This window comes from Sardina pilchardus, chromosome 10 (assembly GCF_963854185.1).
Source record: "Sardina pilchardus chromosome 10, fSarPil1.1, whole genome shotgun sequence".
Taxonomy (NCBI): Eukaryota; Metazoa; Chordata; class Actinopteri; order Clupeiformes; family Clupeidae; genus Sardina; species Sardina pilchardus.
The window spans coordinates 29,395,373-29,407,308 of record NC_085003.1 but is presented as its reverse complement, the minus strand read 5'-3'; the positions used below and the strand labels follow the sequence as shown (position 1 = coordinate 29,407,308).

At 46.5% G+C, this 11,936-nt stretch overlaps 1 protein-coding gene across 1 annotated transcript in view; it reads right to left on the bottom strand.

Annotated features, from left to right (window-relative positions):
* tat (tyrosine aminotransferase) overlaps positions 1–7,764 on the bottom strand; it is an 8,983-nt gene extending 1,219 nt beyond the window's left edge. The window contains exons 1-11 of the mRNA XM_062547546.1: positions 7,611–7,764; positions 6,582–6,904; positions 6,335–6,439; positions 5,998–6,065; positions 5,584–5,742; positions 4,247–4,385; positions 3,985–4,037; positions 1,137–1,289; positions 724–852; positions 479–562; positions 49–147 (exon numbers count right to left, since the gene is read on the bottom strand). Coding sequence (XP_062403530.1) covers positions 49–147; positions 479–562; positions 724–852; positions 1,137–1,289; positions 3,985–4,037; positions 4,247–4,385; positions 5,584–5,742; positions 5,998–6,065; positions 6,335–6,439; positions 6,582–6,891 — 1,299 coding nt within the window. The 5' untranslated portion in view covers positions 6,892–6,904; positions 7,611–7,764. The remainder of the gene's footprint in view (positions 1–48; positions 148–478; positions 563–723; positions 853–1,136; positions 1,290–3,984; positions 4,038–4,246; positions 4,386–5,583; positions 5,743–5,997; positions 6,066–6,334; positions 6,440–6,581; positions 6,905–7,610) is intronic.
* Between the last annotated feature and the right edge of the window lie 4,172 nt (positions 7,765–11,936).

Genomic DNA, 11,936 nt, shown 5'->3' with positions numbered 1-11,936 from the left:
TGAACCTTGTCAATAAGAGCGTATGAAAGGAGAAGAGACGATGCATACCGTGGCAGGCAGGCAGAAGACAGACTGCTCCGTCACCAGGCGCTCGGTGAACTCCACGTCGTTCTGGAAGTCTGGGAAGTGTTTCATATCAATCCCCACCTACACAGAGACAGGTTGAAAGAATTTGTCTTATTATGGTGGTTTTAACTTCTTGCACTTCATGCGCACACACACACACACACACACACACACACACACACACACACACGCACGCACGCACGCACGCACGCACGCACGCACGCACGCACACACACAAATTATCTTGCTAACTGAATCAGATCATACATTTTTGCTTCAAATGCATAATCTTTGCAGTAACATGCTACATACAATTTGATCAATAATAACTAGATCCACACATGCTCACACACACACACACACACACACACACACACACACACACACACACACACACACACAGCAGACCTACCATGAGGTACATGGCCCCAGCGGGCATGACAGGAGTCAGTCCAGGGACGGTTGACAGCGCAGAGTAGCAGATCTCAGAGTTTGACTAATAAATAGGATTGGGATTAGATGAGGTAAAAAACTGAGCGAGATATAGATAACACTACATGAATAATGAAGGAATAAGACATCATTTATAAGTAAATAGACTATTACAACAGGGGTTTCAAAGTCTAGGTGTGACAGGAAGGAGGATATTAGTTTTACCTTGATGAAGCTGATGGTTCTGTTGTAAAACTCCTTTGGTGTGTTGTCCAGAATGCTCTCTAGTGCCCCCTGGACCACAGTGCAGGCCCCCAGAATCCTCTGGCTCAGTTTAACAAGACCCTCACGGATCTGGCGGAGGGAGTCAACGAAGGCAGAGGACGGAATACAATGTGTTAGGAACAAGTTGTTCACAGTGTGTCTGCGTGTGTGTGTGTGTGTGTGTGTGTGTGTGTGTGTGTGTGTGTGTATGTAGGTGTATGTGTTTGTGTGTGTGTTTTGAGTATATGTGTGTGCCTGTGCGTGTGCGTGTGTGTGTGTCTGTGTGTGTTTTGAGTGTACAGTATGTGTGTGCATGTGCATGTGTGTGTGTGTGTGTGTGTGTCTGTGTGTGTTCACAAATGTGCGCGTCTCACGTCTGTGCCGAAGACGTCTCCGCGGTCGTGGATGAGGATCCAACCCATCCTCCAGCCGGGCACCAGCCAGCGCTTGGCCAGCCCCCCGCAGGACAGGATGGGCACGTCCCGGCTCAACGGTGCCAGCGAGTGGAAAGAGCATCCTGGGAACACCTGCACACACAGACATGCCCCCCGCACAATGTTATGGCAGCATTACATCAGATGCCCGCTGTCTATCAACATTATAGTTGTGTAACAACATGATGTTAGCTTACTATTAACAACAACAAAAACATAAACGACATCCATATAATAATAATAATAGTAATAATAATAATAATAATAACAATAATAATAACAACAATAATAATAATAATAATAATAATAATAATGATAATAATAATAATAATAGTTAAAAAACGTTTAAGTTAGATGCTAAACGGCTCTGAGAACATTGTCTGATTGAAGAGCAAATGATCGTGGATTGTGTGCAAACTGATATCACGGTTCTTTTCTTGCGATGCATTGTTTTTTCTGTTGGAGCCAGCCAGTGCGTCTGGTTCTGGTTAGTTCAGAAGGCTCGATGCTAAACATGTGGAACCACCCCACTTCCCATTGGCCCTTTGGGCCTGATTGACACTGCAGCTGAGTGTGCGGCTGAAAAATGAGTGAGGCACAAAAAAACTGCATCTCGCAGCCTTGGATCTGTTGGCACAGTCTCTTTAGGGGCTGTGGGGTTTTTCCACTCGCCAGATCCTACTGAGCCCCATAGGTAGAGTCCTGGGGGCTTAGTTACACGCCACTCACTAACACACACACATACACACACTCGCACATAAACACACACACAGACACACACACACACATACACATGCCTCACACACTCGCGCACACACACACACACACACACACACACACACACACACTCACACACACACACACACACACACACACACACACACACACACACACACACACACACTCAGAAACTTGACCTCCCTAAGAGGCGAACCATTATTGACTGGAGACGTTGCGCCTCCACCAAGCCTCCAACAGATGCCCAGCCATTACACACGGAGGCCCTCCTCTTTATTCTACCCGCCCACTCTCGTGCTAAACCCTTGCTTGTGGACTAATGGCAAACACATGCAGCCAAAAAAGTGCAAAGTCATTGTGGGGTATGTGGCCGTGGTGTACATTTGTGGGTTGTGCTGAGAGGAGGGGGAAGGGTGTGTGTGTGTGTGTGTGTGTGTGTGTGTGTGTAGGCATGAGATTTATTTGTCTCCCCACTAGACCGCATCTGGACCCTTTTAGCCGGGCTGCTTTGGTCACTTCACACGCCGGGCTGCTTTGGTCACTTCACACGGGGCCAGCTGCCCTCTGGACCCTGATAGGGTAGAAACATCTACACCACACAAAGTGCACAGTCACCATCAGGGATTCAGTCCCTAAACACCCATCAGCACAGCTGTGTGCTGCTACGAACCGCTCGCTCACAATTACGGTAATTTCCCAACGCCCTCAATGCCCTCTCCGTGTCAAATGCTGAATGAGAGAAACAACTAATCTGCCAACTACTCCCAACCAATCAAACTTTGTAGAGTTCAACACCCCGCCCCACCACTTGGAACAACCAATCAAATCATCTGTTTCTCAACCAGCCCCATGTTTACATCGACCACCGCCAACATACATTAAAAAATGTACATCATCCACCCTGAACACACACATGTAATTACATAACAACACACACACACAAACACATACAAACACACACACACACACACACACACACACACACACACACACACAAAGTTCCTACCAGCTCAGTGCTGTACCATCACAATGTTATTGCATGTGCCCAGGATGTCACTCTACATGAACTCCTCAACTACACATCCTATCCACATACACACACACACACACACACACACACACACACACAAAGTTCCTACCAGCTCAGTGCTGTACCATCCCCAAGCTCAACCAGTCCCCATCCCCAAAGCACCCCTTCATTCTGCCCCTCTGGTCCCTTGCCCCTGGTGACCCATCTCCCAATCTCCCACCCCCATCCCCCAGTGGCCCTGCCAGCCCCCCATTCTACCCCTAATCCCTGCGGTGCTCGGACACACGCTGCACAGCTGAGCCAGGGAAAAAACCTTCTCTCCCTCTGTCAGGGAGGAATGTGCCACGCTGGTATCACGAGGGAGGCCTGGTCAGCACCTTCACCTCCACCTCCACACCTACACTGACCCAAACCTAAACCCAAACCCAGGACCTGTGAGCACCAACTGGCCAACATCTCCTCTTTCTCCTTCACTTCCACCTACACTGACCCAAACCCAAACCTAAACCCCAAACCCAAACCCAAACCCAAACCCAAACCCAAACCCAAACCCAAACCTAAACCAAAACCCAAACCTAAACCCCAAACCCAAACCCAAACCTAAACCCAAACCCAAACCCAAACCCAGGAACTGTGAGCACCAACCGGCCAACACCTCCTCCTTCTCCTTCACTTCCACCTACACTGACCCAAACCCGGGACCTCCAAGCACCAACTGAGCACCTTGGTTTCCACCAATATAGGTACCCTGATGGCAGTCGCTGACTGTTGTATGGCCAACTTTCCTGGTCTTGGACTAAAAGCTAATCAATGGATGATATCTGTTAGTATACGACCAAGCTAAAGTATTGTTTTGCCAGTAACCTTGAGGGCAGGGGCTGAGACCTGCACCCAATTCATTGACTGGTTGTGTTGCGTTAACCGTTGTGGTTGAATCAGTGCATATGGATGTATGGGTGCACAGACTGCATTGACACACTCTTTATGTGTGCCTGCCTAATCACATGACCACAAACTCACCATGTCTCCATAAATCTCATCGGCCAGGATGGGTATACAGTGCTTTGAAGCCACTATAGCATAGGAAGAGAAGAAGCAAATATCCATTAGCTTTTTTTCCTGACAAAATCCTCATTTTTTTGTATTCATGGGTTTCATCAGGTTCCTTTGCCCACGTGTACAAAATCAAGCACCTAGATTATGAATGCGAACTGCATGGTGCTTGAGTGGACCTAATGAAACCTGTGAATAGATATCACCAAGTACAGCTTTTGTCTCCTACCTGATAGGATGTTCTGCAGATGCTCCTTGCTGAAGACAGATCCACATGGGTTGGAGGGATTGTTGACGATCAGGCATTTGGTTTTGTCGTCAATCAGACTCTCCATTTGCTGCAGATCTGCCTCCCATGATCTCTCAGGCTGCTCAGGAAGGGGGGAATAGAGAGAAATAGAGATAGAGAGAGAGAGAGAGAGAGAGGGGGGGGGGGGGGGAGAGGTTAAAAGTGTGTACCTGAGTACACAAACCCCTTTGAAGACACAAGGACATCCACACACACAACACACACACATAAATGTGCTAGATGTGTGTATACTGTAGGACCAATTGATACATCCCTGCCTAAGAGCAAAGATAAAGTTTGATTAGAGAGTTGTGATCATAACAACCAAAAACGTTTTCAATCAAAATCTTTCACACACACACACACACACACACACACACACACACACACACACGTGGCAAAACAAACACAGGCAGACGGACAAACGTCTGGCAGAACATCATGATCTCCAATCCTCTCATCTCTGGCATGTAAACTGTTTGCTAAATTAGCACTCAACCGATCGAAGTGGCTCCTGGCCATGCCGGTATGGTTACATAACAGGGATGACCAATGGCAGGCACAGTGTCACCCCTGGCCTGACCTGAGTGTCGTCCCTTAGTCACGGTGAGGTCCATGACCTGTGGCTATCTGCAGTGTTTCTGTGTGTGTGTGTGTGTGTGTGTGTGTGTGTGTGTGTGTGTGTGTGTGTGTGTGTGTCTGTGTGTGGTGTGTGTTTGTGCGTGAGTGTGTGAGTGTATGTGTGTGTCTCAGAGAAAGAGATAGATAGATAGAGCGAGACAGAGAGAGAGAGAGAGAGAGTGCGCACACAGCATGTATGTATGTATGTACATACGTATGTACTGTATGAGTGAGTGAGTGCAGCACATGTGTGCACATACATGTAACTGTCCCTTTGATGAATCACACTGACCTATATCCCAGGCCATACCCCAGGCTAGATCCTTGCCAGATGTGCCCCAATTTTTCAGCGTTATGTCCCACCGAGCTCTCCTCCACCCACCTACTGTGCAGCCCTTTACAGTACCCCTCTATAGCCTCCCCAAGAGACAGACTACACCTCCAGCCCCTCCACCTCTCATAGGCCCCACGCCAATAATGGCCTCAGCCATACATTGCCCTAGTTTTCCTCCTTTTTTGCCTACACATGGTTGCGATTGATTTCTGGTCACCCCATATCAGACACACACACACACACACACCCCCCCCCCCACACACACACACACACACACACACACATACACATGCATACACACACCAATAATCAGGCCACTCACCAGCAGGTCATACAGTTTGACATTTATGCCGAGAGATATGGCCAGTGTCTTGTACAGGGAGAATCCAGGGCATGGAACCAGAATGTTGTCTCCTGGGTTACAGAGCACACTGATGGCCAGCTCAATGGCCTGGCTACACCCGCTGGTCAGAATCACATCCTGCGTGAGTTTAGAGAGGAGGAGAGGAAACCGCTGTTAGGTTGGAAGTACTTTGCAAAAGTATATCTGGCAAGTTCTAGCTTGATGGTACTGTTAGATAAACAAGGGTGCACAAATGAATAAGGGCCGCTCAAGTGTGTGTGTGTATGTTTGAATGTGTGTGTGTGTGTGTGTGTGTGTGTGTGTGTGTGTGTGTGTGTGTGTGTGTGTGTGGATTATTTTAGAAATAGGACAGTAAACAGTTGATAAACTTACCTTGGCCTCCAGTGGGGCCCCAGGTCGGCTGTAGAAGTTAGCCACAGCCTCTCTGCTCTTTTGGTAACCTGTCAGTGTCAAGAGAGGGATAATAACCAAACAATGGCAAACAACAAAATGGCTAATATATCGCAATGTCTTTTTCTTGTTTGATGATTCTCCATCTGCTTTCACTTCAAAGTCTTTCGTCTGTCTTTTTTTGTCACATTTAAGAATGTCCTCTTCCAACACTACAGTAGGTGGGTGGTGGATGAAATTAAGTTGATCTTTGTCATAGCAATTCTACAGGCACAGACATGGGCTGTTTGGTGTGTGATGTTGATTTCATCAGCCTTACCCACTGATGGAGCGTATCCATTATACTTCTGTGAGTCAATGGCGTCCTTCATGGCCTGCAGAACCTTCTCGTCTGTGGGCAAGTTCCCAAACACAGTGGGATCCCCTGGAGAAGATCAAATAAAAACATACAGATATAAGCGACAGAGAACAGAGACAGGTCTAAGCTTGACATGCAGACTCTAGGACTGCAGGTAAAACACTTTTGGAAGGGTAAGGGTCAGGTGAGGGCGCAAAGCGAGCTGTACCAATAGAGAGGGCGATCATGGGCTTCTCCGGGTTTGGTGTGAGCTTCATCCCATCCACGATGGCCCGGATGGGGTTCAGCGTGTTCTTGGACATCTCAGAGGAGTGGACGTTCCAGCGCTTGATGTGCCCTTTCAGCTTGGCAGGGTTAATGCTGCTCCGCAAGCTGACATGATGGACACCTTTGCCATTGATGCCATTAGTATGAACACCGTTACCGTGGACCCCATTGGTGAGGATGCCGTTTCCATGGGTTCCATTACTCTGAAAATTTTTGCCATTCATTTGGACTACATACGATTTGGGATCCATTGTAAAGCAACACCTAGGATGAGAGATGAATCCAAGGACAAAAGAATGAGGTTGAGTCAAAGAGGTTGAGTCAAAAATAAATCGAATCTATAATGCTTCAGAAAAAAACAAATAACAGGAAGTTGCAATCTAACAAGAAAAATATTATTTATTGAGATGTTTAAAAAATAACTTAATTAAACAAAGGCAACGATTTAAGAAAATCTAGCATTCTTAAAGTTCAAGATGTCCAAATATTTGGAGATGCATTGGTTGCATGTGTGCAATCTGCCGCCAGGAGTTGTAACGTACAATGCGCAACTCTACTCATTCATTGACAAAAATACAGACGCGCAAAAATATGCATACGAGGGTCTAAAATTAGTTAGGCTACTCAAAGCCATAGTCTAGGATTGCACACAAACAATTATCTGTTAATACAAAACATGCGTAATCAGACAAATAACAAAGACAGCCCGCAAACATGCTGTAGAAAAATGACAACTGTACAACTACTGTACAGTGACACATAACAGTTATCTATTCCATCCCTTCTAACAGCAGACACTGACTATTTCAATTCAATGCATAATTAATCGTTCTTTTTACTATTGTCTTCTAAAATATTAAAACTCATCAAAGTAATCCCAGATGTAAAAAATAATCTGTTTCAGTTTAAGATATTCAAATATTCTATTTATTGTCATTAATTGACGTGAGATAAGATGCCAGATAAATACCTTTATAACGTCTGAACAGTTTTCACGCAGCAGTAGACTGTATTGTTGTTATATGCAATGTATTTGCAGAATGAAATTAAAACCTTTCCATAGACCGGCTTTATAGCGAGCCCCCCAAAACTGGGAGTCGAGTGCTGCCCATATTTTCATTGGTGGAGGATGAGGGCTGTCCCACACTCCCCCGTTACATCATTGCTTAAAATGTAAAATACTTGAAGGTTTAGATTTGAACAGTATCAGTGAACTCTTTCCGCTCACTGGGAGGTGTCCCTCGACCCACGGGACATGTTATGCCCTTGTGCGTAAAAGCGCGAACCATGTGTGCACGGTGATGTGCGCTCGATGATGACCGCGGCGTTTGAACAGCCGCTGACGGTCTGGGCCCTAACAACATATATTTACTTATTTTCTGTCCAAAATCTCAGAATTTTCGTATTTACATTTAGCAATACCCTAACACAACAATTGTGTTTGTAGCTTTATAAAGTAGCACTCTGGCACCATGTTACACGCTCCTTGTCTTTTCCCTCTTTGAAGAAAAGTACAGTGTGGCAGCGTCTATCACAGAAGGTTTATACATTCATAAATTCACACTGGATTTCTTACTGGAACGTCATGGGTTATAGTGAACAAGGGATTGAGTGACTTGACATCGCGACAGAGCAATGCTTCAGAACAATTTCCAGAAAATGTATATAACCTACATACTGACTATAGCAAAGCCATACATTGTGGCGTTTATTTACCTTTTGCCAATATTGACAAAGTTAGGCTACAAGAAATCAATTTCTATACGCGTCAGTGATATGCTCTCTGGCGTCAGCGTAAAGTTGATTGTGCATCCCTTTGAACATAAGCGCACTGGCTTGGTGTCTCCCTCAAGCTCACCATAAAACACATTTGACAGGATAATAGACATCAGAAACCTTCAGGGGTTATCAGGAAGCATTTTCGTACTGGTTCATCACCCCCGCCAAAACCCAAGGGAGGGGATTCTGTTTTGCTCAGTTTCTTTAAAGGCTTACATAATATCACCATCCCCTCACGTTTCTAACAGGCGTTTGCTGTGCGCAGCTGTGCTGCCAAACAAGCGAAAGGCTGTAGTCTGTTATCGTCATGGCGGTTTTTTTTTTATTTTCAGGTGGACACACAACACACAAAAAGATCCCATGTTTTCACTTTTTGTTACTGACATGATGCAACTCGTTTGCCCTGGCACACACAACATCAAGTTCTGTAAACAAGTGTACGCTTACTTTTTGCTTTTTAAACTGTCATGAAATGGTCTCATTTGCCTTGAACATTGAACCTTTGCTTTTTCCACTGACCAAACCTTTTTTCTCCTGGTGGCTTGCTTTATTTGGTAGTGCCCTCAACAAAACATGTACAATCTGCAATAAAAATCCCCCACCACCAAATATACAAAACAGGCCACCACACAGGTACACTTTTCTCTAAGAACATGGCAATTCTGGTCCCTTCAACCTTATACATTTCCTTCCGTCTTTTTGGACTAATTCTCTTCAGATTGTTTCAAGAAAAAAAAAAGAAAAAGTTTATGACTACTGCAACGCTCTTGTGCCCCCACAGGGCATAGACATTCATTCATAATTACATTCATTCATCCCACACCAGGTCTCCGAGCTCTTTAGCCTCTCCCAGTAGCATGTCAGTCTGCACTTTTCACTGTGAGCATATAAACCTTTCTCTCTCACAGGCTCCTAAAGCCCACTAACTGTCCCAGCATAACCTCCACGGGTGCCGTGCTGAAGCAGTTGTGTCAACACTATGTGCAATGGCCTCAGGGAAAGCGTGATGACCCCCACACATGCACACACACAGCAGACACACACTTCCCCATACCACCCGCCCCCCATCTCTCTCCCTCCCTCACCTTTCTTCTTCTAAAATCAACACATCACCAACACATAACCAATCATGACTGAGAGTGATGAAATACTGGTGTGTGCGTGTGTGAAGTATGGTGTACCCACTGAAACAACGCACAGTGATTGGACAATAAAAACAGGGCTGCCGTATGGCTGGGTGGGCTGACATGAACTGGAGATGTGTGCGTAACAAGAGCCAGGTGAACAATGACTTCACCCACAAAAACAGACATATTGTACATTTCACAGCTGGGCAGGGGAGAGGATTGTGCTCAAACTCCAAAAACAGTAGTTTCAGAGTTCAGAGTGAACAGTAGTTCAGAGTTAACAAAAACAACTTTGAGTCACGCATAGCACAGTATGTGATATACTGATATGAGGTAATATTGACAATAAATTACTGCAGCAAACCAATGGATGCCCATGTGTCCGTAAAATACCATTATAAAATATGGGCAGATCTCTGCTTACTTTACATAAATATTCACATATGCAATTCACACATGCACACACTTGTGCGTAAGACGCTGAGAACATTGGTCCTCTTTTCTAACGGAATACCGATTGGAGTATTGTCCGACTCACTCTTAAAAGAAATAAAGAGTTCACATCAATCAATACGCTGTCTTTATCCTCCTCCTCCTGCTGCTCTTCAAACAATACAGTAGGCTTTGTGGCGAGAATGAGGTAACATTACTAATAACTTACTGCAGTAAACCAATAGATGCATGAGTGTCCATAAAATCCCTAGATAAATAAAAAAGGCATCTGTGCTTACACAACATAATGTACAGATCAAATATGTCTTCACGCACACACACACACTCACTTTTCCTTCAACAGTCCTAGAAAATGTTGCTTCTTTTCTATTGGACTACGGGACATAGTCTGAGTCTGAATTGTCCGACTCACTCTCCACAGAGGAGTCGGAAAACAAAAAGTTCACATCAAACGACTCACTCTCTCCATCCTCCTCCTCCTCCTCCCTCTCCTCCTCTTCCTCCTCCTCTTCCTCAGACTGGTTCCCCGTCTCCTCCTTCCTCTCCTCCTCTTCCTCCTCCTCCTCCTCCTCCTCCTCAGACTGGTTCTCCGTCTCCTCCACCCCTCTCGCGCGCGCGTGCTGTGGGGGGAGTCGCGTGAGCACCACAGAAGGCTGGAGCAGCGGAGAGCGGATCAACAAGCGCTGTGTCTCGGCGGAGATCCTTGTCACACACGCGGGGCTCGCTCCACCCTGCCGGCCGCCTCCTCCTCCTCCTCCGCTCCACGCCGCCTCCTTGGGGGAGGAGGCCAGGGAGGGGAGTGGGACGGGGTCCAGGCCGGGAGTCCCCCTCCCCCCGAGCTGGCTGAGGAGGATGGGGGCGTCTGGTTCGAGGGAGGGCGTGAGGGAGACGAGCGCTCGTTGCGTGAGCAGCTCTTGGGAGCACTCCAGCAGGATGCTCTTCATCCACTTGTGATGTGTGGAGCACATCTGTCTGACTCCTGACACCAGGACATCCTCCACTCTCTCTTCGCATTCCTCCATCCTAACCACATCTTCCCTCTCCCTCCTCTTCACCCCCTCTTCTTCCTCCTCCTCCTCTTCCTCCTCTCCTCCCTTATCTCCCTCTATCTTCTTCTCCATCTCCATCCCTCCATCTTCTCTCCCATCTCCCCTCAGACCTTCTGCTCTTTCTCCTCCACCTCCTCTTCGGCCATGTTCCCAGATCAGTTCGTTCGAGTCCTGCTCCTCAAGTAGGAGCGGGCTGTCGAAGTTCTCAGCCCCCCTCTCCTCCCTCTCCTCCGTCTCCCCCCTAAGCCTAATCTCTGGGGTGGAATCGGAGGCAGATTGAGGCTCTTGGGAGCAGCTCGGCTGCTTTTGTGTTAAGTTCTTGTGTCTGTCTCCAGTGCAACAGTTGTGGCAGCACAGTTGTGGCTTTGTGCTCTGTTGGGATTGGGAATGTCTGAAAGTGATTGGGGAAATGATGGGGCTCAGGTTTCCATGTGCAGAGCACTGGCTACATGCTAGACTGGTAGTGTTTGGAGAGCTGCTGCAATTGATCGAGGCTGGGTGAATGAAGAGCAAAGAAAGAGGGAATATTAACAAAAATGTTGGGGAAAACATTATACTGTAAGCATCAACAGTGTGTCCTAATCACAGCAGTCACACAGCATCACAATACGAAGCAAAACTGAAAGATTAGTGATGAATACTGTTGAAACACACCACATTGTAGAAGCCTCTTCAAAGTCACAGGAAGACTAGTTGAGCTGGAGGCCAGAAGGTCCAACAACAATTCCTCCCCTTCTGTCATGGGCCACTGTCTCTTCAGGACCTGTCAATATACACTATTATTACTATCTAATTTTATTTTACTGAAATGGTCTCTCTCTCACACGCACATCTACTGTACATACAGGCATGTGTAACGGGTGCCAGCTAGTTAGATGTGCTGTGGAA